This window comes from Pantherophis guttatus, chromosome 1 (assembly GCF_059756535.1).
Source record: "Pantherophis guttatus breed Tessera chromosome 1, ASM5975653v1, whole genome shotgun sequence".
NCBI classification, from domain to species: domain Eukaryota; kingdom Metazoa; phylum Chordata; class Lepidosauria; order Squamata; family Colubridae; genus Pantherophis; species Pantherophis guttatus.
Window position 1 is genome coordinate 276,012,748 of NC_142063.1, and position 27,701 is coordinate 276,040,448.

At 37.7% G+C, this 27,701-nt stretch overlaps 1 protein-coding gene across 1 annotated transcript in view; it reads left to right on the forward strand.

The window, feature by feature from the left end:
- Positions 1-27,701, forward strand: part of DISC1 (DISC1 scaffold protein) — a 159,949-nt gene that overhangs the window by 111,340 nt on the left and 20,908 nt on the right. Inside the window, 1 exon segment of the mRNA XM_060692357.2 lies at positions 15,182-15,455. Coding sequence (XP_060548340.2) covers positions 15,182-15,455 — 274 coding nt within the window.

Genomic DNA, 27,701 nt, shown 5'->3' on the forward strand with positions numbered 1-27,701 from the left:
TAAAAAAGTTTGAAAAAGTATAGTAAACAATATTGCTATAAATTAGATTTAATTTTTTTCGTATCTCATGCTTTTCTTCACTTTACCATTTTTTATTCCTTTTCTGACCTCTGCATAATATTGCTTACACTAAAATCTGTAATCTCTCTCTCTCTCCCTCCCTCCTTCCCTCCCTCCTGCCATATATGCACACATGCACGTAAACATAACTGAATATTAATGCTTTATATTGGTCAATACAATGCTAAGTAAACCTAAGATGGAAGCTGTAGGCTTATTCAACATTCTGTAGCATTTAATTTAGTTTAATTCTATTCTTATAGACTAAGACAACAAATCAAACAATAAATAAAATTTGACAGTTTGAATAGAAGAAAGATAGAATATAAAAACAATAAACCATGGCATCAAGCCAATTGGCATTCATAGTTATAATCCTATACTAAAGATTGCCACCTAAAATAAATAGAATTTAATTGGCTATTCCTTGCTGGCAAATTCTACAAGTAATTGCACAACATTGTCCATTTTAAATGTTTCATTTGATCATGGTCAGAAAAAGAATGGGAGTAATATTCATCTAGTACCTCAAAATGTTGCCTAGAAAACTATATGGAATTATTATTGTGGTTACCAGGATTCAATTCTGACTCCAAAGAGACCAAATCAGGGGTGGGTTCTATTTACCCTTACTATCGGTTCACAACAGGAGCCCCCCTCCCCGCACGCTTCTGCTCATGCGCAGAAGCTTCTGTGCATGCGCAGATTGTCAATTATGACATCCGGGTAGGTGGGTGGAGCCTCCCGCTGCTTTTACTACCAGTTCTGAAGAACCGGACAGAACCAGGAGCAACCCACCAATGGACCAAATGGTACCTAAAATCTCTGTAAAAATCACAATAAACTTGGCACAAGCTGATAATTCCACAGTTCCAGCTCTACCAGGACAGATGCCTTGTTGTCTGTTAACAGATGGATTTTCCTTAAAAATGGAGCAAATGTCTGCTGGAATGAATGTTGCAGTTATGATCACACTGAGGAGATGGGGGTGTTCTTGTAAATAAAAGCCATAACAGTATTCTTCCCAGATAGTTTTTTGGAATGGCACTTAGTTTGAGAGGAATCTAATCTAGCAAGCAACTCCCACTGTGACTTTGTAGCATCCTATTGTGGGTTCTCTGGTGTGGTGACTATCACTTGGCTCTAGCACTTTATTGCTCCCACTTTATTGCTCCCAACTCTTTGCTGTTTTGGCTGACCTCCTATCTATCACTTTTGCCAAGTCATCTTGTCTGGCTCATGTGCCTTCCATGGGTCTTTGCTATCTTTGGTTGCTCTGCTGATTCCATTGTTAATGCTCATCTGTCTTTGACAGGTGACTCAAAGTACTACTTTTAAGGTTACTTAGTAGAGGTAGATTTTTTCATCTTTGGCCAGATTGAAGATCTCGATGTGAGAGAAAGAAAAGGAAGAGTTTGTAATAGTTGCTATGGGGCTTTCAATGTCCTCAAAGGGTCCTGAGCATTTTCTACATTTCATTGGGATGGTACCTTAATAATTTGATGAATAATGATCAGATTTCCATTTTGATAAAGAAAACTATACCAGGAATGAAAGGAAAACCATTATTTTTTGTGTCTCTGTTAGGGAAATATTTTTTTACAGTATTTGCCCAGTTTCCCAAAATGATGGTATTGTTATCTTATTTTTTGAACTATTAATGTAATATATTTGTTCATACATTATTTCTGGTATATGATTATTGTATATTACCCGGTAAGAAGTTTTCAATGAAAATCAGATTAAAAAGTACAAATAGGATGCTATCTGAATATGTTTACATGATATTCAGAACCATTAATAGAAAGTTTAGATTTTTTTAAAATGTCCAAGATGGATCCCAATTTCCAGCGTAGAGTGGCCCAAGTCCTGATACAAGACTATATAAAGAACGTGGCTTTGTTTTATATTCTAAGGGACAATTTGAGTAAATATAAGTCCAGCTTTATCTAATATTACACTTTGTGTGGCTATAATATTCAAAGGAGTCTTTAGGGGCACTTTCCTTGAAAGTACAGGGACAACATTGCTTTGCTGGTAGAAGACGCTGCCCTTACTGTGCCTTTAAGTATGAGGAGATTATGCCATAGAAATAAATATCACAAACATTAATTTCTGGGGAAAAGCAGGCATACAGCTGTAATAACTTTTGGTCACTGATAGGTTTTACTGCCCTGATTTTGTGTAATCCTTATCACCATGGATTCTAGGATTTCCATAAACAAATCATACCCTGTAATTGTTTTTGTCCTTCTAGAATCCCATGAAAATCAATTTTGATACTGTTTTGAGAGCAAAAAACAAGATTTTCAGTGCTGAGGGTTGTTATTAACTGCTAACTCTTAAAAAGTTATTTTTATCCTGTCTGCATGTATAGTGAGCTCAGTATAATAAAACATGCTATTATTACATCTAGTTTTATTTCTTTTTCCCCTTTTGCCATTTTCTCCTGTCTGTTTTGTTGGTAACCAGCCAGCCTTGTTTTGTTATCTGACCTGAGTCTTTAGAGCAGAGGGATAAACTTCTAATTAATAAGTGATTTATTTATTTGTTGAGCTCTGTTGCACCCTCTTTTTTCAAACTGTTTACAAATGACATCATATCAGTTTAGTAATAATCATAATAATAATGATATCTCAATCATTTCTTCTGAAAGACTGCAGTTGTATTTATCACATGTTGATGCAAAATTTCACGGTATCTCACGGACCAGACAGTGATGGATTCTAAATCCCTTATCGCTGTTCTTTCAGGGTCCAAACTACTTTTTATTTGTATCAGTCAAAATAAATAGCATTTTTTTAAGGGAGAGCCATTTAATGTGGTTAGGTGATTATCCTAAATCTGAAAAAGATTATTTTCACTCAGTGAAAAGAGAGAGGAGGTGGAGAAAACATTTTCTCTTTCTTCTTGGACCCTTGGTGAAGGCACAAACTCTTTTTGGGGGGATTCCATCTTTTGGCTAAGTTGCTGATGATTTTGAACTGTGGGTTTCCCATTGCTCTCCTTCTTCTTTTCTGGGTGACAGCCAGAGGAGAGATTGATGAGGCCAGAGGTGTAAATGAAGAGGGAGCCCTTAGCCCAGGAATGGGTCACCCTTGCAACTTTATGACTTGTGAACTTCAACTCCCAGAATTCCTGAGCCAGCCATTCTGGGAGTTAGGGTCCACAGATCATAAAGTTGCTATAGTTGTGTACTCCTGCCATAGCCAGATGGTGAGAGCATCAGAGGAGGGCCCCCTTTGAGTGTGATTATTGTGAATGTATTTGTGTGGGTGGAGTAGGGAGGGGGGGGTCACAGGATATCCTGATGACACTGAGAGCTAGTAAAGCTAAAATGATCAAGGTATTTGGCTTCCCTGGGATGAATGAAATGGAGGACATTAGGAACTGGGAGGTCTAGAGTGGGGGATGGTGCTACCTTTAGGGGATGTACAGGTATGCCAAAGTATTATAGCAATGGGGGCATTGGGAGACATGGGAGACAGGAAGTGGACAGTTCTTGGAGAATGTAGGACTGGCCACTATCTTACACTTGCTTTCCATTCAAGGTCTATTGTCTCAGCCCTTGTACCCAGTCAGCAGACCTTCAAATGCCCCAGTTTCTGGCTGCTGCTTTCAAATGTAAGGTCAGACTGTAATAAGGTCTCCTTCCTCTGCAATCCAATCATTGATGAGAGAGTCAACCTGGCATGTGTTATCGAGGTTGGGCCCAGAAGGTGGGGGCATTTTTGGAGATACACCCAGCTGGGTTCCAGGTCTGACTTCAGTTGAGATTTCAGGCCAGGAAAGTTTGGCAGTTGTCCAAGTTTGGAAGTTTGGCAATTGTCATCTGGGAATCCCTTATAGCTTTTAGGGGTGCTGCTCCAGAGATTACTGGGTTTGACTCCCTGTTCCTTAAGTTGGGCTGTAGGAATCAGTTGGTATTGTTGTTGTATCAGCCTCCCTGCCTGTTTTTGGCTTGGTGGTGGAGTTCCTTAGACTTATGATATAATGCAGTTCAATTTAAAGCCACTATTAAGGTCTACTTTGGAGAGATAAGAGTGGTGAAACATTATCCATAGACTGATGTCCCACTGCCTTATTTAATCTGATATGTGTCCTCTTGGGTAGGAAGTCTTGGCAAACCTTTTGCAGGGATGTGCAAAATAATTTTTTCGGCATTTGTCAGACAAAGTTGCTTGATTCTTTTGGAGATGGAGTCCAGCCTTATTTCCTTAAGGAATAATAATTCTGTAAGAAGGAATTTTTAATACAAAATTGAAGAATAATCCTTTAATAATTTATTTCTTAAGGATAATAGTTCCTTAAAAATTAACATTTGGTAACAAGTTTGGGAAGCCTGTTGTTCTGTTATTTGTAAAGACAAGAAAGGCAGCTCTGAGCTTTCCTTTCCAGATCTTGGGAGACCTGCCTGTTTTCCCATAATCATTCTTCCCTCTAAGGAAAGGAGATGGGTAGGTGTGAAATACCCCACAATCCTGGCAGGCTTCACTGCAGGAAATGATTTGGAGGATACCAAAACAAGGTCCTGTTTTTTTTTTTTTTAATGTCTTTGATATTTTTCTCCCCAAGTCTCAAATTAATAAGTCCTGGAGTAGTATCATTGATTAGCTGGAAAATAAAGAAACTGCACTAAACCATTTCAGAGCTAGAGATTCTATAGTGCTTATATATTCTTTGCAAAGCTTCAACTTTTTTAAAAAATCAGCATAAGAAATAGGTCAGATTGTAGGACTCTCTGTCCTTGACAGATCCCTTTGATGTTTATGAAGTAGCAAAATACAACCACCCAGTTCTTACTTTACTCTTTGATTCCAAACTGATCCAAGGTTACCTTTATCCTTCCAGGCTACTGAATTGAGCTTGGATCTCCTTTTTAAAAATCTTCTAAGTTATACTATTTCCTTAAGACACGGTTCTTAAAATATATTTCAAAAAAATCCAAAGAATTGCATCTGGCAGATCCTCTTGCTCCAAGAGAGATGCTCCACCATGCAATATTTCTGATGGTAAAAAAAAAATATATTTTGGAGGAATGTACAATTGTGAATTTAAAAGCAAGAGAGGAAGTTTTTGCATAGGCTTGAGATACTACCAAATCTAAGTCATTGAGCATATCCAGTTCAAAAATAGAGAAACAGAGTGCCAAGAATCCTTCAATTGTGACTAGACTATAAGTCCTAGCATCTTTAGACTAATGCTTAGGTATGCGTTAGATGAAATGCATTATCTGGCTCCTTGTCATTTGGGGTCCACGATTGTGATTGGGTGGAGACAGCTTTGGTCACATTGGTGGAGGATCTTTATAAGGAGATGGATGGTGATAGCAATAGCACTTAGATTTATATACTGCTTCACAGTGCTTTACAACCCTCTCTAAACAGTTTACAGAGTCAGCATATTACCCCCAACCTTCTGGGTCCTCATTTTACCGACCTCAGAAGGATGGAAGGCTGAGTCAATCTTGAGCCTAGTGAGATTCGGACTGCCAAAGTGCAGGCAGCCAGCAGTCAGCAGACGTAGCCTGCAATACAGCATTCTAACCACTGTGCCACCACGCCTCATCCTTTTGGACTTCCAGTAGCCTGCACTAGCATTAAGTATCTCATCCTTCTAGTTGGTTAGGGATTGGGATTATTGTTTTGCAGCAACTTCTTTTTCTTCTTCCATGGCCAATTCCAGTTAGTGGTGGAAGAGGGTGATTCTCAATGGAGAGTGACAAGGTTTGGTTCTTTCCCCACTATTGTGTAATATCTGAAACCACTGGGTGAGGTCATTCATTGATTGGGGATTCAATACTATCAGTATATTGACAATGCTCAGCTTTACATCTCTATCCTAGGCTGGTAAGGCTGCTCAGGTTTTGTTCTGGTGTCTGGGCATCCGATTTTGAATCAACGCAGGATGGAGTTATTGCCTGGGCAATTCCAGAGAGTCTCTTGATGGAGAAGCACTACTGCAGAAGGAGTACGTCTGGGACTTGATGGTGTTCCTGTACTCATGGCTGCTGCCTGAACAGCAGGTGGAAGTCATGGCTGGGGGAAAGAAGCTTTGCTCAGCTTTGGCTGATGCACCAGTTGCAACTCTACTTGGAATAAGAAAATCTTAGTACAGTGACTCATGCCCTCATCACTATTAATTGAATAGGGGCCTGGTGGCTCAGCAGACTAAAAGCATTGTGATTAACACCAGCTGTCTGCAATTACTGTAAGTTCGAATCTCACCAGGTTCAAGGTTGACTCAGCCTTCCATCCTTTCTAAGGTAGGTAAAATGAGGACCCAGTTTGTGGGAGCAATAAGCTGACTTTGTATAAATATACAAAAGGATGAAGGCTATTGCTTAACGCATTGTAAGCCGCCCTGAATCTCCGGAGAAGGGCGGCATATAAATCAAATTTTTTTTTAAAAAAAGTGTTCTCCACACTAAAACTCTGGTTAGTTTCAACTTTGGCTGCCATCTGAATGCAATTGAAAACAGAAACTTTCCAGAGGGCATTTGCAAGTTGATGCATATCCTTTGTTTTTTGTATGCTTTTAACTGGACTATAGATGTTTTAATGATTTATATGTATTTCTGTAAAACCTCCAAGAGTCTTGTGAGACCCCACGGTATAAATGTAACAAACAAACATCCTTGCATTGTTGTGCAGCTCTTGACATTTTCACATCTGAATATCTGAATCACAGGAATCAAATTAGTATGAAATACAGCTCCTCGTGCTTGAGTGAGATTGAAAAAGACAGTTTCAGTAGAACTTCAGTATATGAAAGTTATGAAAATGTTTTGTTTTATCTGTCCTCTACCCTTTACCCTGTCCTCTAAGTTCATCTCCTGGCAAAAAAAAAAGTATTTGTAGCCAGAAATTTGGTGGTGAGAAAAAAGTGAAGCCCAATCCTTTAAGCTAGCGGTTCTCAACCTTGGCAAATTTAAGATCTGTAGACTTCAATACCCAGAATTCCCCAGCCACACATCTTACACTTGCTGTGATTGAAAGACACTGCTATGCAGATAGTAAATACATGGTCTCAGTGCTAGTCTTGTTTTAGCTAAAACAATATCTTAGCATACTAAGCACAGGAACAAAGATTGGCATTCTGATTACCATTGGCTCCTCCCTCTAAATGTGTTTTATAGTTCCACAAAGAGAGAGAGAGAGAATTTTAGTTGAGCTTCTCCAGTGCTGTCAGTGCCATCCTGCCCCTTTTCTTTGTACACAAAAGGAAAAGAATAGCACATTTGGGGAAACCTCATGATTTGTGTACAATTCATTCATTCATTCATGAATAAACCTGAAGGCAACCTAGGACAGGGGTCTCCAACTTTGGCAAGTTTAAGCCTGGCGGACTTCAACTCCCAGAATTCCCCAGCCAGCAAAGCTGGCTGGGGAATTTTGGGAGTTGAAGTCCTCCAGGTTTAAAAGTTACCAAGATTGGAGGCCCCTGACCTAGGACATCTAAATGAGGAGTGAGCATAATCAATGACCATAGAACGATGAGCACATATTTGGAAGAGAGGGACAACGATAGGAAGGACTGATCTGATCGAATAGAAGTATTCTTGGGAATGAAGATAGCAAGCTGGCTGTGGATGGGACCATTTGAATGTCTATGATTTATGTTTTTGAAAGGCTTAGAGCGGTTAAATGTGAAATACTTTATATTGTACATGAGATAATATCCTTTAAAGATGAGGCAGTATATCAAATGAATCAATTAGAATGTAAGCTCTTAACAAGATGCCTTGCTGATTTCCTTATAGATTAGTTAATTTATTTCCTGCTTCTGACAACTCCACTCTGTAAGCTTATCTTTGTCACCTTAGAAAGAAATCAAAGAAGAAACAATCAACTATAGCAGCCTCTCATTTTAAGTTTCCCATGGAGATAATTTAACTATAACACACTGATGTTGAACATTGATAGAAAAATGACAGGCTGTGATTAAAGTTGTGTCCTAGATGAAATAAATGTCTGGCAGATGAAAAGAATACCCCCCTCCCCGAGAGAAACTGAGCTTAATTCCAATCCTTGACTCATGCTGAAATGCTTTTTATGACTTGTTATTGCTCTGCATTATGCGGTATGTTGTTTTTAATAACCATAATCAAACATCCATTATTGGATTCAGCAGTAGAAAAATTGCTCTTCCCCTTCATTTTCTTGAATGCTTCCCAACGTAACAAGAATAGTTACATAATCGGTACCCTCTCATAAAATCCAAGGAGCTGCTCTGCCCTCAAGTTATTGATGTCAGCTTTTTTTTCACTCTTAACTCTTTTGTGAGGCTATTTTTAGATTTCAATTTAGATTTGGTATTGTGCAGCCTGAGTTCAGAAACTGCTTTTTTTTATTATTATTATCAGCCAGGAAACTGCAGATTCTAACTGCTGTTGATGTGTTTAACTTTTAGCAGAGAGAAAACATATAATCAGTCACTGAGAAGCAACTAGGCAGTGTGTGATTGGAAAGCAGAAGGAGAAACCTGTTTTCACAATGAATTGTTGCATTTGTTGGAATTTCCTCACACTTATGGCAAACTATCATCCTAAATCAGGGGTGGGTTCTACATACCTTTACTACCGGTTCGCAACGGGGCCGCGCGTGCTCGCTTCACTCGCTCGCACCTGCTCTCTTCTGCGCATGTGCAGAAGCGTTCTGATGACATCGGGGTCGGTGGGCAGAGCCTCCCGCCGGTTTTACTACTGGTTCTATAGAACTGGTGCGAACTGGGGGCAACCCACCACTGCCCGAGGTCTTATTATTTTGGGATGCGTGGAGCAAGATGGGGCTCCTCTTGCCATCTTACCTGATTTCTACATCTGCGTTTAAATATTTTCAGGGAGGGCTTATTTTCGGGGGGAGGCTTATTTTAGCACATGCGCTCAAAAGCCCAATTGGGCTTATTATCAGGGGATGTCTTATTTTCAGGGAAACAGGGTAGTGCTTCCAGGATAGTATTTAATAGCTCTTCCCATTATTTTAAATGAAAAAGGCAGCTCAGTCCAAGTCTCTTTTGAAGAAATCTGTTCTTTTTTTTTTTATTGGAAAAGTTTTTCAAATACAATTTTTCCCCCTTTCCCCCCTCCTCCCTAACCTCCCCACCCCCTCCCCTCCCCCTGTGGCTTCTACAAAATAAAACCCAAATTCTATAATACTTTACCATCCCTTTGCTCCACCCCCCATACACTGACCCTTTCTTTCTAATAATATTATTATATCCCCCTTATACTATACATTTCAAAATAACATTCAACTGTAACATTATATAATAACTCCTAATTTAGCATAATAATATTATTATATCCCCCAGTTTAGCAATTTCTACTCATAATCTACCCTTTTCCTCCTCCCCCATACATATATCTCTTAATTCAAATCTTTTATATATATTAATATAACATTTCAAAGCAATCTTCAACTATAAAACTATATAATAAATCCTAATTTGACATTTATTCAACTCATAGTCTGCCCATTTCAGCCACTCCCATACATATATCTCTTAACTCAAATCTTTTACATGTATTCATATCTAAACATAATATCCCTTTTCTTAAACTAAACAATCAATAAGCTAACCTATCTCCACCCACTTTCCTACACGACTACCATACATAATAATTTTTAATATCTTTATTCTTCTGCCCACACCACTAAGAAGTATTCCCTTATATAAATAAAATCCTCAAATGACTTTAAGCTTGTAATCCATATGATATCTTCTGTAATGTCTTTCAGCTGGATTGTTAACTCCATCACCCATGTTAGGGTAACATCACATCCTAATTCCAACAGTATGTTCGGTATCTTCAATTACCATCTGCCCCCATCAATAGTAGATGTCTTCATATATAAAAAAACCACCCGAGTGACTTTATATTTGTATTCCATATAGTGTCTATTGTAATGTCTTTCATCTAAATTATTAATTCCAACCACCGTAATAGGGTAACAACCAGATCTTCTGCGTGCCCCAATCCCATAACTCTCTTGCCTTGTAGCTCAGCATAAACATAATACATTTATCAAAGAATCCAAAATAGATAGTTCCAATCCATTCAGTTTAAGGCCATTTTTCACATCCCAAAAGTACAGCACTGCAGAGGTCTGTCACTCTCCTCAAGATAATATTCTTGATGGAACAGTTCTAGAGGAATATTGGGCCAACAGAGAAGTTGTAGAAAATAAGAGCGTAGTAAGAATAAGGCTGCAAAGAGTAAAAGAGTATAATGCCTGTAATTGTCTTTTGTTGGAAGAAGCAGTAGTAGGTTAATAAGAGGTGAATCAATTATTCTAGTTCCTTAGAAAAGTACTTGTAGCTATACTTCCCAAGTATTTCCTCATGCATAGCTTTCAGGAAGTTGGTGAAAACCTTCTCTTTTAGAAACTGTCCAGTTCTGTTTCATTTCATTGCTGCTTTCATATTTTAAGTATCTGGATCAACCTTGAACAGCTTCCATATTATTTTGCTGTTTTTCATTAATAAGTTTAATTGTGAACTGAGTTACAGCACAGGTAGTATATTTCAGCATAAGTAGTATATTCATTTTAAATCAAATGAATGCATATATACATAGAACATAAAGTCCTACAGTTTGGTGCCTGCACAGACTAACCAAGTATCCATTTATTTTATCTAGCATTAAGAAATTCCAGTCCTATAAGTTCTACAACTTTCCAAATTTAAATAAAAAAACTTGCAGAACCTAAATTGAATTTGATCAACTCAGAAATAAGACTGCCTTTCTATTAAGGCAGCCTTGAAGGAAAGAAATCTATTTTTTTAAATATTAAAATCCAAACATATCTGCCCCCTCCATGTTTAATCCATGCAAACATAACTACTTTCATATGGTTGAATCTTGAATTAATTCAGGAACTAAAACTTAATTTTGGTTTCTGTGATTTATAGACATCACTGAGACACTGTTCAGAGTTCCAGTCGAAACCCTCAAGTTGCAAAATTGTTTGGAGGGAGCCCCATCCTCACATACACCATACAGCTTGGGGGGGGGGTGTTTCCCACTAAAACCTTTTTTTCTGTTTTTAGCAGTCACAGCATGCAACACATTCATCTTTGAACCGATTCTCCTTCGTAAACATTTTTGCTTTTTCTCTTTGATTTCTCAGTTTTATTTTGACTCTTCTTGAAATCTCCTTAGAGCTGTTCATCAAGATAACTTGTTCTCCCTCTGCAAGCCTCTAGCTTTTGGCTTCATGACATTTTACAAGTGCTAGTGAAGTAGAAGTAAACTTCCTCCCTTGTATGGGCATAAACTGTGCCTTTCTTTGCCTTGGTGAAGGTCACCCAGTGAACTCTTTTGAAAACGTCCAGGCGTTTACTGAACAGGCTGGTTGCAATCTTTTTTTTTTTTTTTTCATTTGTGACATTTGTAGGAAGAGAGTGGTGTTAGTCTATAGAGTGGTAAAAATCAGGAGTCAGGTAGCACCCTTTTAAATTAACAAATGTTCTTCAATGGCACATGGTTGAGTTCTGTCTCATTTCATGAGACTAAATTTATATAGGATTTAAACTGGGGTGGGGAGAGAAGGGAAAGCAGACTGATTACGCAGATGCAGATTACATTTGAGAGAGATTGTCAGTATTTTATCAACTAACAATTATAATATCTTAAAAACCTTTTGTGTTTGTTGAGATCTTCTGAGATTGTCTGAAAGCAGAATAACAGAGTTGGAAAGGACTTTGGAGGTCTTCTAGTCCAGCCCCCTGCTCAGGCAGGAAGCCCTACCCCACTTCAGACAAATGGTTATCCAATCTCTTCTTAAAAACTTCCAGTGTTGGAGCATTCACTACTTCTGGAGGCAAGTTGTTCCACTGCTTAATTGTTTTAACTGTCAGGAAATTTTTCCTTAGTTCTAGATTGCTTCTGTCCTTGATTAGTTTTCACCCATTGCTTCTTCTCATGCCCTCAGGTGTCTTTGGAGAATAGCTTGACTCCTTCTTCTTTGTGGCAGCCCCTTAAATATTGGAACACTGCTATCATGTCATCCCTAGTCCTTCTTTTCATTAAATTAGAAATACCCAATTCCAGCAACCCTCCTTTACATGTTTTAATCTCCAGTCTCCTAATTAGTTTTGCTCTTTTCTGCACTAAAACTTTTAGTAATTTTTGCTCAGTGGTGTGTTTAAAGTTCCATTTCCCCAAAACAGCCACCTCATAGATTGTTCTGGGACGTTAAAATGTTTTGATATTACTTTGGGCGTTTTTTGAATGCTGATGTCAAACTTTATGCCCATTAATAGTTTTGTATAAAGTTTGTTCTATTTGTCCTACCTAGAATCCAGAGGAGCATCACTGACAGATGATGCCATATATCACATTACAGTGAGAACATATGAAGATGCCTCTAATCTTGTGTGTATACTTGTTGGGGCTGTGATGCTGCTGCTGCTGGGAGATATCTGGGTTTGTTGCAGGGTCTAGTTCCCACATTTACAGTATGTGAGCTCAAATTCTGCCATCTAATGCTGTCTTGGGCTGACTGCATCAAAGGCAGCTTTTGCAGGTGTCATTGTCATATCCTTAGGATGTTGTCTGCTCCAGGACATTTCTTTAAGGTCGATTTTGTCCAATGACATGGACCCATAAGATCCACCCTATTCATCATCTAGCAGAACCCTTGCTGATCTTTCTGAATTTGATAATTCTGCATCTATGCCTGTGTTTGAATCTCCTTCAGTATTGTTATCCAATGATCATGTTGAGGATCAGCCACTCAGCTTCCCTTCAGAAGTCCTCTATTCCAGGAGCAAGCCAATTGCTAGGGTGGCAAAATCCCTTTGCCTTGAGGTTTAACAGGTTTTTTTTAGTCAGCCTATTAATTAGTTCATGACATCATTTCACCAATCCTCATTTGGGTGCTTCCAGTCTTGCTGAACACAGCAATAGATTCCTAGGGCAAGCAAGCTTCAGTACCATCAACCTCACTATCTATGGAAATTTTCAATCATCCAGGTTATGGTTGTCCCATGCTTTTTCCAAAGGCAATTAGACTTTCTTGGTTTTTTTCTTTTGAAAACATTAGGGAAACAAAACAACAACTTCACAACTCATCAGGACCAGATTCAGCAGTCCATCTGCATCTGAAAGACAAGGCTCACTCTTTTGAGGAGAGCAAACTCATATTCTGGACAGAGAGGACCACTGGTTTGAAAGAGAAGGAATCCCATCATAAGTTGAGGACTATGTATAGCAGCAGGCTGCATGAGGGTTGTAGCATTGATTGCTGGGAAAATTAAACAAGTAAAAAAGTTTATTTCTTGTGTCTGAAACTGTTAAATCCAACTCTTATTTACATTTGAACCTGTCTGAATTACAGATACTCTTACGCGTAGATAGTCATACCCTAAATAGTTTAGTTCAGTGGTGGGATTCAGCCAATTCGCACCACTTCGGGAAAACCGGTTGTTAACTTTCTGAGCAGTTTGGTGAACTGGTTTTGGAAGAAATCATTAGGGCACAGAACTGGTTGTTAAATTATTTGAATCCCACCACTGGTTCAGTTGCATGTTTTCTTAATGAGGAAATTTCATTTATATATACTCTGCAGAAAAGATACCAAATGTAATAAAGAATTTAGCTTTACTGTGTACAAATTTTAAACAAATTGAAGTTGATTCTTCCATATAATTACATTCTTCCTTAGCTTCAAAATTATTTCTATTTGTCATTTGCTCATTAGAGAAACTAGGTTATGTCATTTTAACAAGATTTAGCTGGAATTGCTATGTACTCTTATGTGTCCCTAATTCTTTTGCAATCAAAATAACTGGGTCATTCTTCTCACCGGCTTCTTTAGAGGACTGTGGCTTTATATTAAATCCTGCATACCTAAAATGGACTCCAGTGTTTACTTATTTCTTCCTATCAAAAAGACTTGACTCATGCTTTGTAGTATTTTTACTCTTGAAAATGGATGCTTTCATGCTTTTCTGAAGCTCCCATGGTAGCCTTGAGCATTGGATCCTGGTCATTGTATAGATAGTATATATTTGAATGAGGCCAAACTGAATGTTGTGATTTCTTGAAAGAGCTGCAGAATAGGATGAAGTACAAACTAAACCATCCCTTCTTAAATGAATGTCACTGCAGGTTTCCCTTGATGTTAAGCAAGTTCCTTGATAGTAACCAAATTCACCAAAATTCATACTGAAATAAGTAGCTATTATTCTAATCAAACAATTTTGTTTAGACTGGGTGACTTTGGGCCAGTCACTCACTTTCAGCCCAAATCTAGAATGGGCCGATTTGCTCTGGCCAACTTGCCTCCGCCAACTCACCGCGGGACAATGCACAATGGCCAACTCACTGTGGGACAATTTAACAATTCAATTTAATTATTTAAAATAAATAAATAAATATTTTAAGTTTTGTCATTCACGTTTCATTTTGTCTCTCCTTTTGCATTCTTTCTTTAATTATTCTGTTCAATTTCTTTGATATTAGTGTAACTCTTGCCCTGCAATAAGTTGTCCCATGGCAAGGTAGCTGTGGTGAGTTTGCTGTGGCGAGTTGGCCACTGTGAATTGTCATAGGGCCACTCAACTCACCTCACAAGGTTGTAGTTGTGGGGAACACAGGAAGAGTAAGGAGTGTTAGGTATATTTCAGAAGTGGGTTTCAGCAGGTTCTGACCAGTTCTGGAGAACTGGTAGTGGAAATTTTGAGTAGTTCGGAGAACCGACAAATACCACCTCTGACTGGCCCCGCCCCCATCTATTCCCTGCTTCCCAAGTCCCAGCTGATTGGGAGGAAATGGGGATTTTGCAGTAACCTTCCCCTGCCATGCCCACGAAGCCATGCCCATGAAGCCACACCATGCCCACCAAGACACGCCCACAGAACCGGTAGTAACAATTTTTGAAACCCACCACTGGTATATTTGCCACCTTGAGTTACTTATAAAGTAATAAAGATGGGGTAAGAATATAATAAACTGACAAGGGAACACATCTACTGAATCTTTTATTAGAACTGTTTTTATAATGGTAAAAACAAAATGCCCTAAAAGAAACCAAGAGAATCCTGACATTTTAAATGAGACATGAGCTTTTTTATCTAAGCAAATTATTGATTTTTATGTTGCCTTTTCTTTCAGCTGTGGAAGAAGCCATCTTTTAGGAAGAGTATGTGAAGTTGACTTAGAGGCCTGCCAGCTGTTGATCCATGAGTTTCTGCTCCACAAAAATGGCTCTTATGTTTCGGACGGAGAAGAGAGACAGACTGAGGAAATAGAGGATATGGAATTTGCCTTTTTAACCTCAAAGTGGGAACAGTCAAATTGCTTTTCAGTTAATAGTTCCAAGCAAAAATCTTTTCGACACCCCCTTATTGGGAAGAAACACCAAAGTACGCCCTGTGAAGTGAAAGAGGTATCGATTTTTTATGTATTTGTTTTGTTTTCCAGTTAGTTTCCAGCAGTCATTCTTTTCAGTTTTGATGAAGCTTGTTCCATTTTGGCCTGCAAGCAAGCCAGCCTAGTAAAAAAAAAAGTGAAATGCATTATTTATTGGAGTCAGATGATGAAATGAGAAAGGGATGCTTGATGCATTGCAGTATGTTGACTTTCATTGATTATCATAATCCCCGTAATAACATCCTACTGGCATGCACCCACTGTACATGTAGTGTGTTATCTCAAGTAGGGGGTTGTTTCTTTGTGTGATTTTCTCTCTCTCTCTCGCTTTGTAATTCATGTTATCCTTTCAGTTGACAGCAGCAAGATAACCCAAACAACTCTCAGTTCAGAAACAGTATGAGATACTTGAGGGCCATTCTGGATGTTTCCCTACCAGCCATTATGTTCAGCCTTCCCTGTAGTCAGCTCTCCTGCAGTCTTCCCCTTTCTTCCACTGAAGAGTTTCCCAGTTGCTCCCTCCACCCCAAATTCCTGGCAAATTTAATCTATAATTGAATCTTTGTGCTCTGAAGTTACTTATTGGCAAGCCTCAAGCTCTAATTTGGCCAAGACATGAACCACCCCTTCATGCCATACTGATAAATTTGGTGGGGGGGGGGCGCAGAGGCAGAGAAGAGAAGAAGCAAGCAAGGCTGGCTTGAAGTAGCCCAAGCTTATTGATGAGCCAATTAAAAATTTGCAAGTATTTTGGCTTGTATCACAAAAGGACTGTTTATTTCTAAAATGAAAGTATGCATTCTTCTGCAAAATACCCTGTTTCTTCTCTGCATTTTGACTCCTGGCTAAACTACATCATTATTTTCTGAATCTTGAACTTGCATTGGAATAAAAGCGTACATCTAACATAAGCAAAATCAGAGGGCTGCATCTGCGCCTTTAATAGTGAAAGTGCCAGTTCTGTTTTATTCTTTCAAGGTCTTTCTACTTCAGAAGGACAATGTCTAGGTTTTTTTTTTTTAAAAAAGCTAGAAACCTTTTCCACACAAATATCCAGGGTATATATCAAAGCTAGAATATAACAAGGGAGAAAAGGAAAGGAATTGTACAGCCACTCAGTATCCATTTAAATTCAATCACAGGGATTTATTTTACAGTGGTTAAGATAGAAACCTCCGTATATCAATGTTCTTTATATATTACTGATTCAGACAAAAAAAATAACCACTCTTGCCAGCCACAATCTTTCCAAAATGTTTCCTGGGCAATGGAAAGAGCCAAAGAAAAAACGTGCCTATTGAAATACTATATTAGAAAAAAAAATCTCTTCAGAAAAAAGTCCACATTACTCAGTCATTTTAATACTTTTCAAATCAGTTGTTAATTTATTTATTAATGCCATAGTCCATCTGAGGAATCTTCCATCCGAGGTGAGCTAAAATGGAACAGATTAGGATGGGTTTGCTTAATTCAGGCATCAGGGTTGGCTCAAAGGTACAGATTGAGATGTCTAATGGTAGATATAATCTGGTCTTTCAAAGAAGATCTTATTGGGGAGAGACTATCTGGTGCAGGACAGTCCTTTGGGTGAAAAGTGTTTTGAAAGTGCTGCTGGTAGCTCCAGGCAGTGCCTTGTAAAATGAAAACTCTAAGTTTGAGAAAGTGAGTCTTTGGATGGATCTGACATTTGTTGTGCATTTATCATTTATTTAAAAGGATGAAAAAGTGTTAGCTCTTAGCTGCCTCAGACTGAGGAGAATAGAGAGAACCAGAAGTCAAGGATGTTAAGGTCAGAAAAATGTACTCAATATTTTCAGTGCACCAAAAGATTTTTCTTTTTTTAAAGTCTTCCTTCAGCTATAATTATTTTACTCAATAATATGGGTGAAAAGTTCTGAATTATTTTGGGAGCTAATTTATTTTACCAAAGCTCGTCTTCAAAGCTACTGTCTTTCCCAAAATTAAATGAATACTTAATCAACTATGCATATAGACAAAGCAAATCAACTCTGAATTATATAATGGTGTCTCATTACATATTAGAGATTACTTGAAATTTATAAGGAGGCAAGCCACAAATACATTAAGAATTTCTCATTGGTCCAATAAATTTAGTTCTGAATCAAATTACAAGTAGTAGCCAAATTTCAGCCTTTCAGCAAAACAGAGTTTGGCAACTTTACTGGACTTCCCTCGGGAAGAAAGAAGTCCCCAAACACTTAGATAAACAGGGCTAAGAACTATATCTTTGTTCTTTTATGGCATGGGTGTCAAACTCGCCATATCACATTGCTGTCACATGACATTTTGCAATGTTTTTCCCATTCCTGGAGCTGGGGTGGGCGTGGCCTGCACGTGACGCATCCGGCCTGCAGGCCGCCAGTTTGACACCCCTGTTTTATGACAACAGACATAACAGTTGTCAGCCTCTGAGCGGGCAGGAAAGGCTTTCCAATCAGTCTTCAAATATTCTTTTAATGGTGTCACCCCCTGTACAGTGAAGTTGTTGACTTCCTTTTCTCACACATCTTTATATGGTACAGTAGAGATGGTTTTATATTTTCTGTCTGCTGTATGGTAATTCCAATAAGCAAGACTGGAAATCCCCTTTCACGAACGGAGCCCTGATTCCATAACCTATTAATTGCAGCTGTTGATATTGCCTGCTATGATTGTCAATTGGGATACACTGCCTCAAACAGATCCAGTTTGCAACTTGAAGGTTCTTCTAGACTTGTAACTCCTGCTTGAAGAGCAGGTGGCAGTTGTGGCTGGCAGCACCTTTGTATAGTTTTGTGTTGTGCTCCAATAGTGCCGGTTCCTAGATTGGGAAGCTCTGCTCATGGTCACTCATGCCCTGGTCACCTCCAAGATGGATTATTGTAATGTGCTCTACATGGGGCTGTCCTTGAAGAGCATCTAGAAACTTCAGCTGGTGCAAACTACAGAGATGAGATGAGATGAGATGAGATGAGGAGGGGAGGGGAGAGGAGTTAAAACCTTTATTGTCATTTTTTTTTTTACTGTGAGTATACTGGCCCACATTAAAAATGAAATTCTATTGCCTATTCGCAAAAGAAGGTATATATCTACCCATACACATACATAACACATACACATACATCTCTCTCTCTCTCTCTCTCTCTCTCTCTCTCTCTCTCTCTCTCTCTCTCTCTCTCTCTCTCTCTCTCACACACACACACACACACACACACACACACACACACACACACACACACACACAATGTCTGCCTGTCCCATCACATCTAGCAGAAGAGGTAGCACCTCTTTTCTGTGTAGCATCTGCCTTATGGAACATCATGCACCATCTCTGTTAGCATTTTACAAGTCCTTTAAGACTTAGCTGTGTCATCAGTTTGGGTTCCAAGGGAATGAAGAATTGTGGAAGGAGCTCTATTATTGTTAAAATCTACAGCTCTCTCCTTGCCTTTTAAAAATTATATTGACATTTCTTAATTGTTGATTGTTTTCTATATTATTGTTTTTTTAATTTCTTTATTGTGCTCCACCAAGACTCACATTTTATGAGATGGACAGCTATATAAATATGATGAATAAATCACATCACACTCATTTTGGAACACTCACTTCAGGGTTGAAAGGACAGGCTGGTGACATCACTATTGCCTGGGGGATGCCCAGTTGCAGGTTTCTTTCATGTCTCCGGAGCGAAGGATGGGAGCTTACCTTGCCCAAGGGCAGCACTAGGGTCCTGAATGCTAACCTCCAGCCCAGCACCCTAATCACACCCTGGTCCTTGATGAATAAATAAAAGAAAAAGTGCCTACTGGTGGAACATCAAAGAATGCATTGCAAGCATTCTGGGAACCACAAACAGGAGAAGATAACAGTAGTTGGATTTTCCAAGGAAGTTTTTGTGGTCCAAAATTCCTGGTAAATTGAAGTAGAGAAGAAGCAGATCAGTACTGAATACAAAATAAAGTGTCTGCTTTTGCAATAATAACTAGAAATATTCAGAATGCCCTTATTACTGTAATGTAAAGCTGTAACGTACTGTGCTTAAGGTAAAGGTAAAGGTAAAGGTTCCCCTCACACATATGTGCTAGTCATTCCCTAATCTAGGGGTGGTGCTCATCTTTGTTTCAAAGCCAAAGTGCTAGCGCTTCCAAAGACGTCTCTGTGGTCATGTGTCCAGCATGACTAAACGCCAAAGGCACACGGAACGCTATTACCTTCCCACCAAAGGTGGTCCCTATTTTTCTACTTGCATTTTTTACGTGCTTTCAAACTGCTAGGTTGGCAGAACCTGGGACAAGTAACGGGAGCTCACCCTGTTACGCGACACTAGGGATTCAAACCGCTGAACTGCCGACCTTTTGATCGACAAGCCCAGCATCTTAGTCACTGAGCCACCACGTCCCTACTTTGTTACTTTGTTTAGTACTTTGTACTAAAAAAAAAAAGTACTTTGCTTAGGACCTAGCATATGAAAACTCATTCATTATAGTTTAGAATGAGGTGCGACCCAGCTAATATATTTCTTTCTCATTCAAGAAGAAGTATTAGCCTTCTTTAAATGATTCAAAACCAGTACTTCAGACTTCCTACAGGTACAAGCACAGTATCTTTCTCCTGAACTATGTCTGTGAAAGCAGGCTGACTTTTTTAGGCTTATATGTTCCAAAGCGCGTCTTCCAAATCTACTTGAAAGTATGAACTCCTGCAACAAACCCTCTAAGATCAGAGATACATGTCTGGTTCTCATGTGGTATGCTTTGTCCCTCATCTCCCACTCAGGAATGATGAAATTACAAATTTCTTTGGGAAAATATGGACCTAAGAAAAGTTCATTTCAGGCAGTTGGGTTGGTTCAGAGTATTTTTAATCTTTAAGGTTTTTTTCTTTATAGAGGAAGCTGGAATCTTTCCGAAAAGTTTCTCAGAAATAATTTGCTTCAGGTGTGACCTAAATAGCTTTGTCCAATAGCTTTATTACTGAGAATAATTACACTGCTGATATCATTTCAAGGTGCTTAGTTTCTATCTTCATAATATAATAGGATAACTTACTTTACCATTCTTAGGTAATGAAAAATTATATGCATGTATTTGGATCCCAGAAATCTAATTAGACAGGTGGTGGAAATCTGCAGTCAAGATCTCCTGCAGAGTACATATTTCTGTGTATAGTTAACACCTACTAATTGCAGGGACTGGAGAAGTCATGCTGGGGGATTTTAACCTTTCCAAGTGCTTCGATTGCCATCAAATGAAAAAGGCATATTTTTTTTTCTAAAGATAAAAAATGTACATAGAAGGATATATACATTACACATTTTCCATTTTTAAATTTGTTCAGCAGAACCCCATCTTTTTCTGTATCATGCTTATTTTGTAGAGGATGTACAGTATAGCATATATACATGACGGGAGCTGTCCAAAATGAAAGCATCAATTTATTTTGTTCTGGGAATTCATCTTATATGTTGAGAACATATAAGATTTCCCTGCCTTCTTGAACTGGTATCCTAAAATCAGGCGCTTTATGAGTAGATAATTAACTATTCTCCTTGCAAAAGTCCTTGATATTGTGTTTGACTTTCTCATTAAGACGATGGTTCCAGGAATTTGCAAATGAACATGATTCCATGCCCATTAAATATTCATTTTTGTCTAAATATTTTACTGTCTAATGAGAAATGTTTTGACTCTTTTTCACTATCATTACCCATCCTTAACAATGCTGTCCAAGAAATCCCTGAGGAATCTAAAGGAGCATGTCCATGAGAATAAAGTCATGTAATAATGTGAGAAGGTGATATAAACTTGACATGTTCTTGTGATTTTACAGATAAATACTTCCTGAAAACACCTGTAGAAAACTGTAGAGCACCTTTAAGAATGTTGTAGTCACTGCTTTTGCAGAGATACAGCATTGGAGAAGGAAGAGGAGACAAGTTGTTTAGTTTGTATTTGTACAAAAACTTAAGACAATTTCACATTTTTGAATAATGGAAAAATAATTGCAACTTCATAGGTAGCCAAACTGCAATACCATTTGTCATTTACAAATAAAATAAAAATAAACATTAGAGAAATCTTGCATGCATATATACCTACAAATAATGCATGAAAATAGTGTACCAAAATTTTTGCATTAGGGGAAATTGCTGGCAAAAACTGTATATCAGGTAAAATTACAAATATGTACATTTGTGCCAAAAAGGTGCATGAAAATTCATAGATATGTTAAATGAAAACTTTACCAAATAGAATCTCCAACTAATTTGGAATTATAATTAGAATCTAGCAGCATATTTTTATTCTGTTTTGATCGCTAGCAACTGCTAATTATGAAGGCTGGAGAATTGATGCTGGGGAATTTGACTTTTTTTCCCTAAAGTGAGCCAATTTCCCTCTCTCTCAATTCTATTTATAATTTGCAGATTTGCAAAACCGAGAAGCTGAAAAAAAAATGTAAAGAAATTTGCTCAAGGAAAGGAAGGACATACTATACTGGGAATAGTGCTTCTCCAAGAAAATTAAAATCTGATAAACCAGAAAATGGGAGGACTTACTAAAATTAATCATCCACAAAATTTCTGTGGAAATGGGAGAATGTCCCTCCCCCATTATGGGGAATCAATTTGGCCCATTGGCAATAGTTTTTGGCAATTTGCAATACAAAATAAAAAAATGGAAGGTACTGTTTCCATTTTATTATTTTTTTTAAAAAAATAACTATTTTTTTAAAAAAAGTAAATACAACATTTTATAGCCAAATTTTGCAAAGTGAATTTCTTTTCAAATTAAGATATACTCCAAAAGTCCATTTTGTTGATGTTAGTTTAATGAAAAAAAATGATGATTATTTAACAATTCCCATTTCACTAAGTGAAAAGAAGTCTCTTTAGGCTGTAAAGCCTCTGTTACACATCTTCCTTCAATCTTGTGCTATAAAGAAGCAGGAAACCATAATCTATTCTTTATAATGTAGACAATATTTGAGTGTCCATAAACAGAATGTTATCCTGACACCAATATTGTCGCTGCTGTTGCTTCTTTGATGGGATTTGTAACTATAGGCTATTTTACTTTAGTCTTTTACTGAATTTGAGGGCATATAAGGAGAATTTTTACAAATATGTACAAATATTAATATTACGATCATTGATTTGCCTGCCCTCTTCCTTCATTGTCAGTATAAAGCACATTTTAGGAAAATGTTTTCTGATAATTTAAAGCAGGAAGTAAAGCCAAAAGCTATGGAGGAGACGGGCAAGAAGAGTAACAACCAAATTACTGTGCTGTATAGTATGTTTCAGAATGAATATTCAATTTTCATCCCTGAGAAGAAAGAGAGAGATTCCAATTTCCTTTGCAGCAAATACAAGTATGATTAGAAAGCTATTTCTCATTCTATGATTACAAAAAATCATAGAAAGAGAACCTCGCCATTTCTATTATCCCATCATCAAAACCACAAGTCCTAAGTGATTTTTTTTTTACCATTTCATGCAAAAAATCTATAAAGAGTTTCCAATCAGTCCTAAATGTAAGATGTCTTTTCTCTAATCAAAGAAGTTAATTTAACCAGCTCTGCAAGTTCCATCATCTTCACCAACCATTCCTCCATTGTGGGCAGTGTCGAAGCTTTTGAGCGTATAATAATCTTGTCGCAGTTGTCATGAAACAAAGTTCCACAACTTTTTCTCTTGTTGCTAATCCATTAGTCCCCAAAGAAAAGCCTCTGGTTCCAATTGTATTTTAGTTTTTAAAATATTCTGCATTAGTGTATGTGTTTGCATCCAAAACTTTTTGGCTTCTATTTCTTTTATCCTTTCCCTTTGCACTTTTTTTTCTTTCCCTTTCTTTGTTGTCTTTATTCTTCATTTAGTTTGTGTTAGTTTTATGTTCACTTTAAAACTTTTAATAAAATTTATATTAAAAAAAGATGATAAAAGAGATGGCCTTAAATAACTTAAATACAGACTTAAGGTCTGTAAGGGGCATGCATAAGCACAGCAACGTGCCTACCGTCCCTGTCCTACTTTCCCCATTTATTCATATCCATTTCCTGTACTCATAATCATGTTTATACTTATCTGTTATCTTATACATGTTTGACAAATAAAATAAGTAAAATAAAAATAAATAGGCCTAGAATCTCTAAAGGATTTGTTGTGGCTTTCCTTCCTCTCTGTAGAGAATATTGCATTGTGTATTGCAATAGTTAGCTACTTTTAACTAACTGTAGTGCTGTTGTCAGCACACTAGAAATTTCTATAGATTAATATAGCCTCTAGATCTGGGATTTGATATACAGTATATGAAGGGCAAAGTCTTTAAGAAAGCGTGTACTTCTATTTTTAAATTAATTAAATTTATTTATTTATTCAACTTGTATGCCGCCTTTCTCCAAAGACTCAAGGCAGCATATAAATTCTTTATATATAGTAAAAAGAACTGTATTGAGAGTCTATGTTTTGCTTTCTGTACTGAGAGGAAGAGAAGAGAAATCCTACACAGTGGTGCCTTGGTACTCAACTGCTTTCAAACTCATTGAATTTGGTACTCAATGCATTTTGACTGCAAAAATTTTGTCCTGGTACCTATCGTTTGTTTGGTACTCAACGCACAAGGTTGAACTTGTCGTTGTTGGTTATCTTATGACTCACTACAATATTCCTTATGGGAAAAATTCATTTGGTATTCAGCTTTTTTGGGTACTCTTTGTGCCTCCTGGAACCAATTAATGGTGAGTACCGAGGTACCACTATATTATAAAGGGAATTGGGCATTTAGTGATCTGCTAAGCATAGTCATACTGGGGATGATGTTTACATACTTCCTGGAAAAGACTTGATTTAAGATAGTGTATTAAGATTTTTAACGTCAATAAAAATAGATGCTGTCTACAATACAACACTGAAGGTATTCTTTTTCCTGTTCACTTTATTCCAATTTATTATTGCTGGAAATAACTAGATAAAATTCAGATAAAATGAACATTATAGAAATTGGTATTTCTTAACTTGTTTGGTTGTATTTCCATTCTGTTTCAATTATGCATGGGGTAACCCATTTTTTTAATGAACAAACAGATCAGATCTTGTTATTCTAGCACCATCTCAAGCCACTTGTACTTAGATAAATTGACATAAGTGGTTCATGGCAGGATGAGACAACCTGATAGATACAAATATTATGAAATGATCTCAAGTTTGCTTCTTGGCAGCACTAGAAAAATGGTATCCTAGATCCCAAAAAGCTTCCTGCCTAATTAAGACACCTTTTGATGAACATAGAGGTATATACAAAGAAAGACGTTTAGGAATGCAAGAAGTTGTAATGATTGTTGAACATTGTTGTTGTTGTATGTGGCTCCAGCTTTAGGAACATAATAATAATAATAATAATAATAATAATAATAATAATAATAATAATAATAATAATAATAATAATAATTTTATTTCTATACCGCCCTTCTCCCGAAGGACTCAGGGCGGTGTACAGCCTATTTAAAAACACAGACAAAACAACAATATAAAATTTAAAATAATTAAATAAAGTGGCTCAGATTTAAAACCCTAATAAATTTAAATACCCCAATTTAAAACTATTGTGTTGATAGTCCGGCCTGGCGGAACAACAGGGTCTTCAATGCGCAGCGAAACACCCAGAGGTCGGAGATCTTACGAATTTCTGGAGGCAGTTCGTTCCACAGGGCTGGGGCTCCCACAGAAAAGGCGTCGCCAGCCGACATAACTTGGCTGATGGCACCCTGAGGAGACCCTCTCTGTGGGAACGGACTGGTCAGTGGGAGGCTATTGGTGGCAGAAGACGGTCTCGGAGGTACCCGGGTCCTATGCCATTAGAACAATCTAATTGTAACACCTACATCAGGGGTGTCAAACTGGCGGCCCGTGGGAAGGTGCAGGCCACGCCCACCCCTGCTCCATAAAGGCAAAAAATGTCATGATATGTCACAATATGTCATGTGACACAATCGAGTTTGACATCCATGACCTATGTGAATCAGGGAGAGAGAGAATAAGACAGTTAAGGAACTGTAAAAATCTCCATACGGAATGTCTGCATAATTTGTTAAGCTTATTATTATTATTATTATTGGTTAATCTTTAGTGAGATTTACAGCCTTTGAGGCTGGTTAATAGCTCAGCAGCTCGAGTCCTAACCAAGGACCTAGGAACTGTTAAGGTATCGTCGGAGGATGTAAGCTGTTCCGAGTAAGGTGGTTTTTTGTAGAGTCAAAATGTTCAAGTCTGGCAAATTTAGAATTTCTAAATAGCGGGGTAGCCCTTTGGGTTTTGCTCCAAGGGCTCAAATTACAATCGGGACAACACACGATTTCTTTTTCCACAGTTGCTCAACTTCAATTTGCAAATCCTGGTACTTTGTGATTTTTTCTTGCTGCTTATCTTCAATCCGTGCATCACCAGGTATTGCAATGTCAATGAACCATACTTTTTTCTTTTCAACTATTGTTATGTCAGGTGTGTTGTGGACCAAGTGCCTGTCAGTCTGAATCCTAAAATCCCACAAGATCTTGAGTTTCTCATTCTCTAAAACTTTCTCAACCTGATGGTCCCAGTGGTTTTTGCTGTACTCAAATCCAAACTTCTGGCACAATTTCCAGTGAATGATCTTAGCAACACAGTCATGGCATTGTAGGTAGTCAGTTTGTGAAATTTTGCTGCACCTACTGATCAGGTGGTCAACTGTCTCATCTTTCTCATTGCAGAGACAGCATTTGCTGTGGGTGGTAACGTTGAATTTTTGCCTTCATGCAGTTTGTGGCTAGGGCTTGTTCTTGAGCTGCCAAAATAAAGCTTTCTGTTTCTTTTTTCAGTACTCCTGATCTTAACCAGTTCCAAGTTAGTTTCTGGTCAGCTTTGCCTTCAATACTTTCCAAGTATTGGCCATGCAGAGCTTTGCTTTTCCAATTTTCAGCTCGCTGCTCAATTACTACTTTCTTATATTCTGCTTTTGTTTTAGTTGTCTTTAAAAAGCATTATTATTATTATTATTATTATTATTATTATTATTATTATTATTATTATTTATTGAATTTATATACTGCCCTTCTCCCCGAAGGGACTCAGGGCGGTGAACAGCCGAAAATTAAAAACATACAATATAAAAGTTAAGATGACTAAAAATAAATTAAATTAATTGGCCTCCCAATTTAAAACCCCAAGCTATACAATTAAAAAACTAACCCATAAAACCTATTCAGGCCAGGCCGGCTTGCTGAAATAAAAACATCTTCAGGGCCTTACGGAAAGTGCGGAGATCCGGGATCAGTTGTATTCATATTATGATTTGTTAAAATGTATAATTTGTTATCTATGTGTATTAGAAATAAGCAAAATTATTTACTTAAAAGCAATATCAAAGCACTGTAATTTAGAGGAGGATTTTTGATTTTTTTTCCTGAGGAACTCTAGGGTTCTTTAAGAATTTGATTTTGTGAGAGATATGGACAAAAAAAGTTTATTTGAATGCAATCAATTTTCTATCGTTAGAATTTTGTCTCTTGATCAGGGGTCTTGATGGTTGTATTTTTTTTTTTAGTTTTAGTTTTTTAAGGATCAGGTTCTGTATTCTGCAAATATGTGAAAAACTCTCATGTAGATGAGAATAGTGGAAAGTTCCTGTCCTTTTTCCTATTCCGTCAGCAGCGGAGGAGAAGATTGGTAAGAAAGTCTCCACAATACACAATCGATGGTTCAACTCCAATCAGAAGAAATAGAAATAAAAATTTTAATGAAATTTAGCAGGAATCCAAAATGTGGTGTAATACAATTATCTATTGGTTCACCAGAGCAAATAAAAAGCAGTCTCTCTAGCTCAACTGAGTGAATAAAACTGAAGCTCAGCTGAGCGAGGGAGGCGTGTCTAAAGGAATTGAACACTGACTGAACACTCACTCAGTCTCTGGCTAATAGACATTGAATAACCCACACTTTCGATTCTCGAAACAGTGCGCTGGAGAATGAGGAAGGTTTTCTCAAAACAACCAAAATGTTGTTGATGATGTTACCTAGCACTGATGATGTTACCTAGTTTGGGTAATGAAACATTTGCAAGAAAACAAGCTCCAAGAGAGCACCAAGGACCCCTCACCAAGGGGCCCTCACAAGCGAGATGCCTTCTATTGCATGCTTCAGCTCACAAACTTATAGTAATAAAGATGTTTGATCCTAGCTACTGTATATGTAAAGATCAACCAGGAACATTTTTCTCGATTGTGAGAA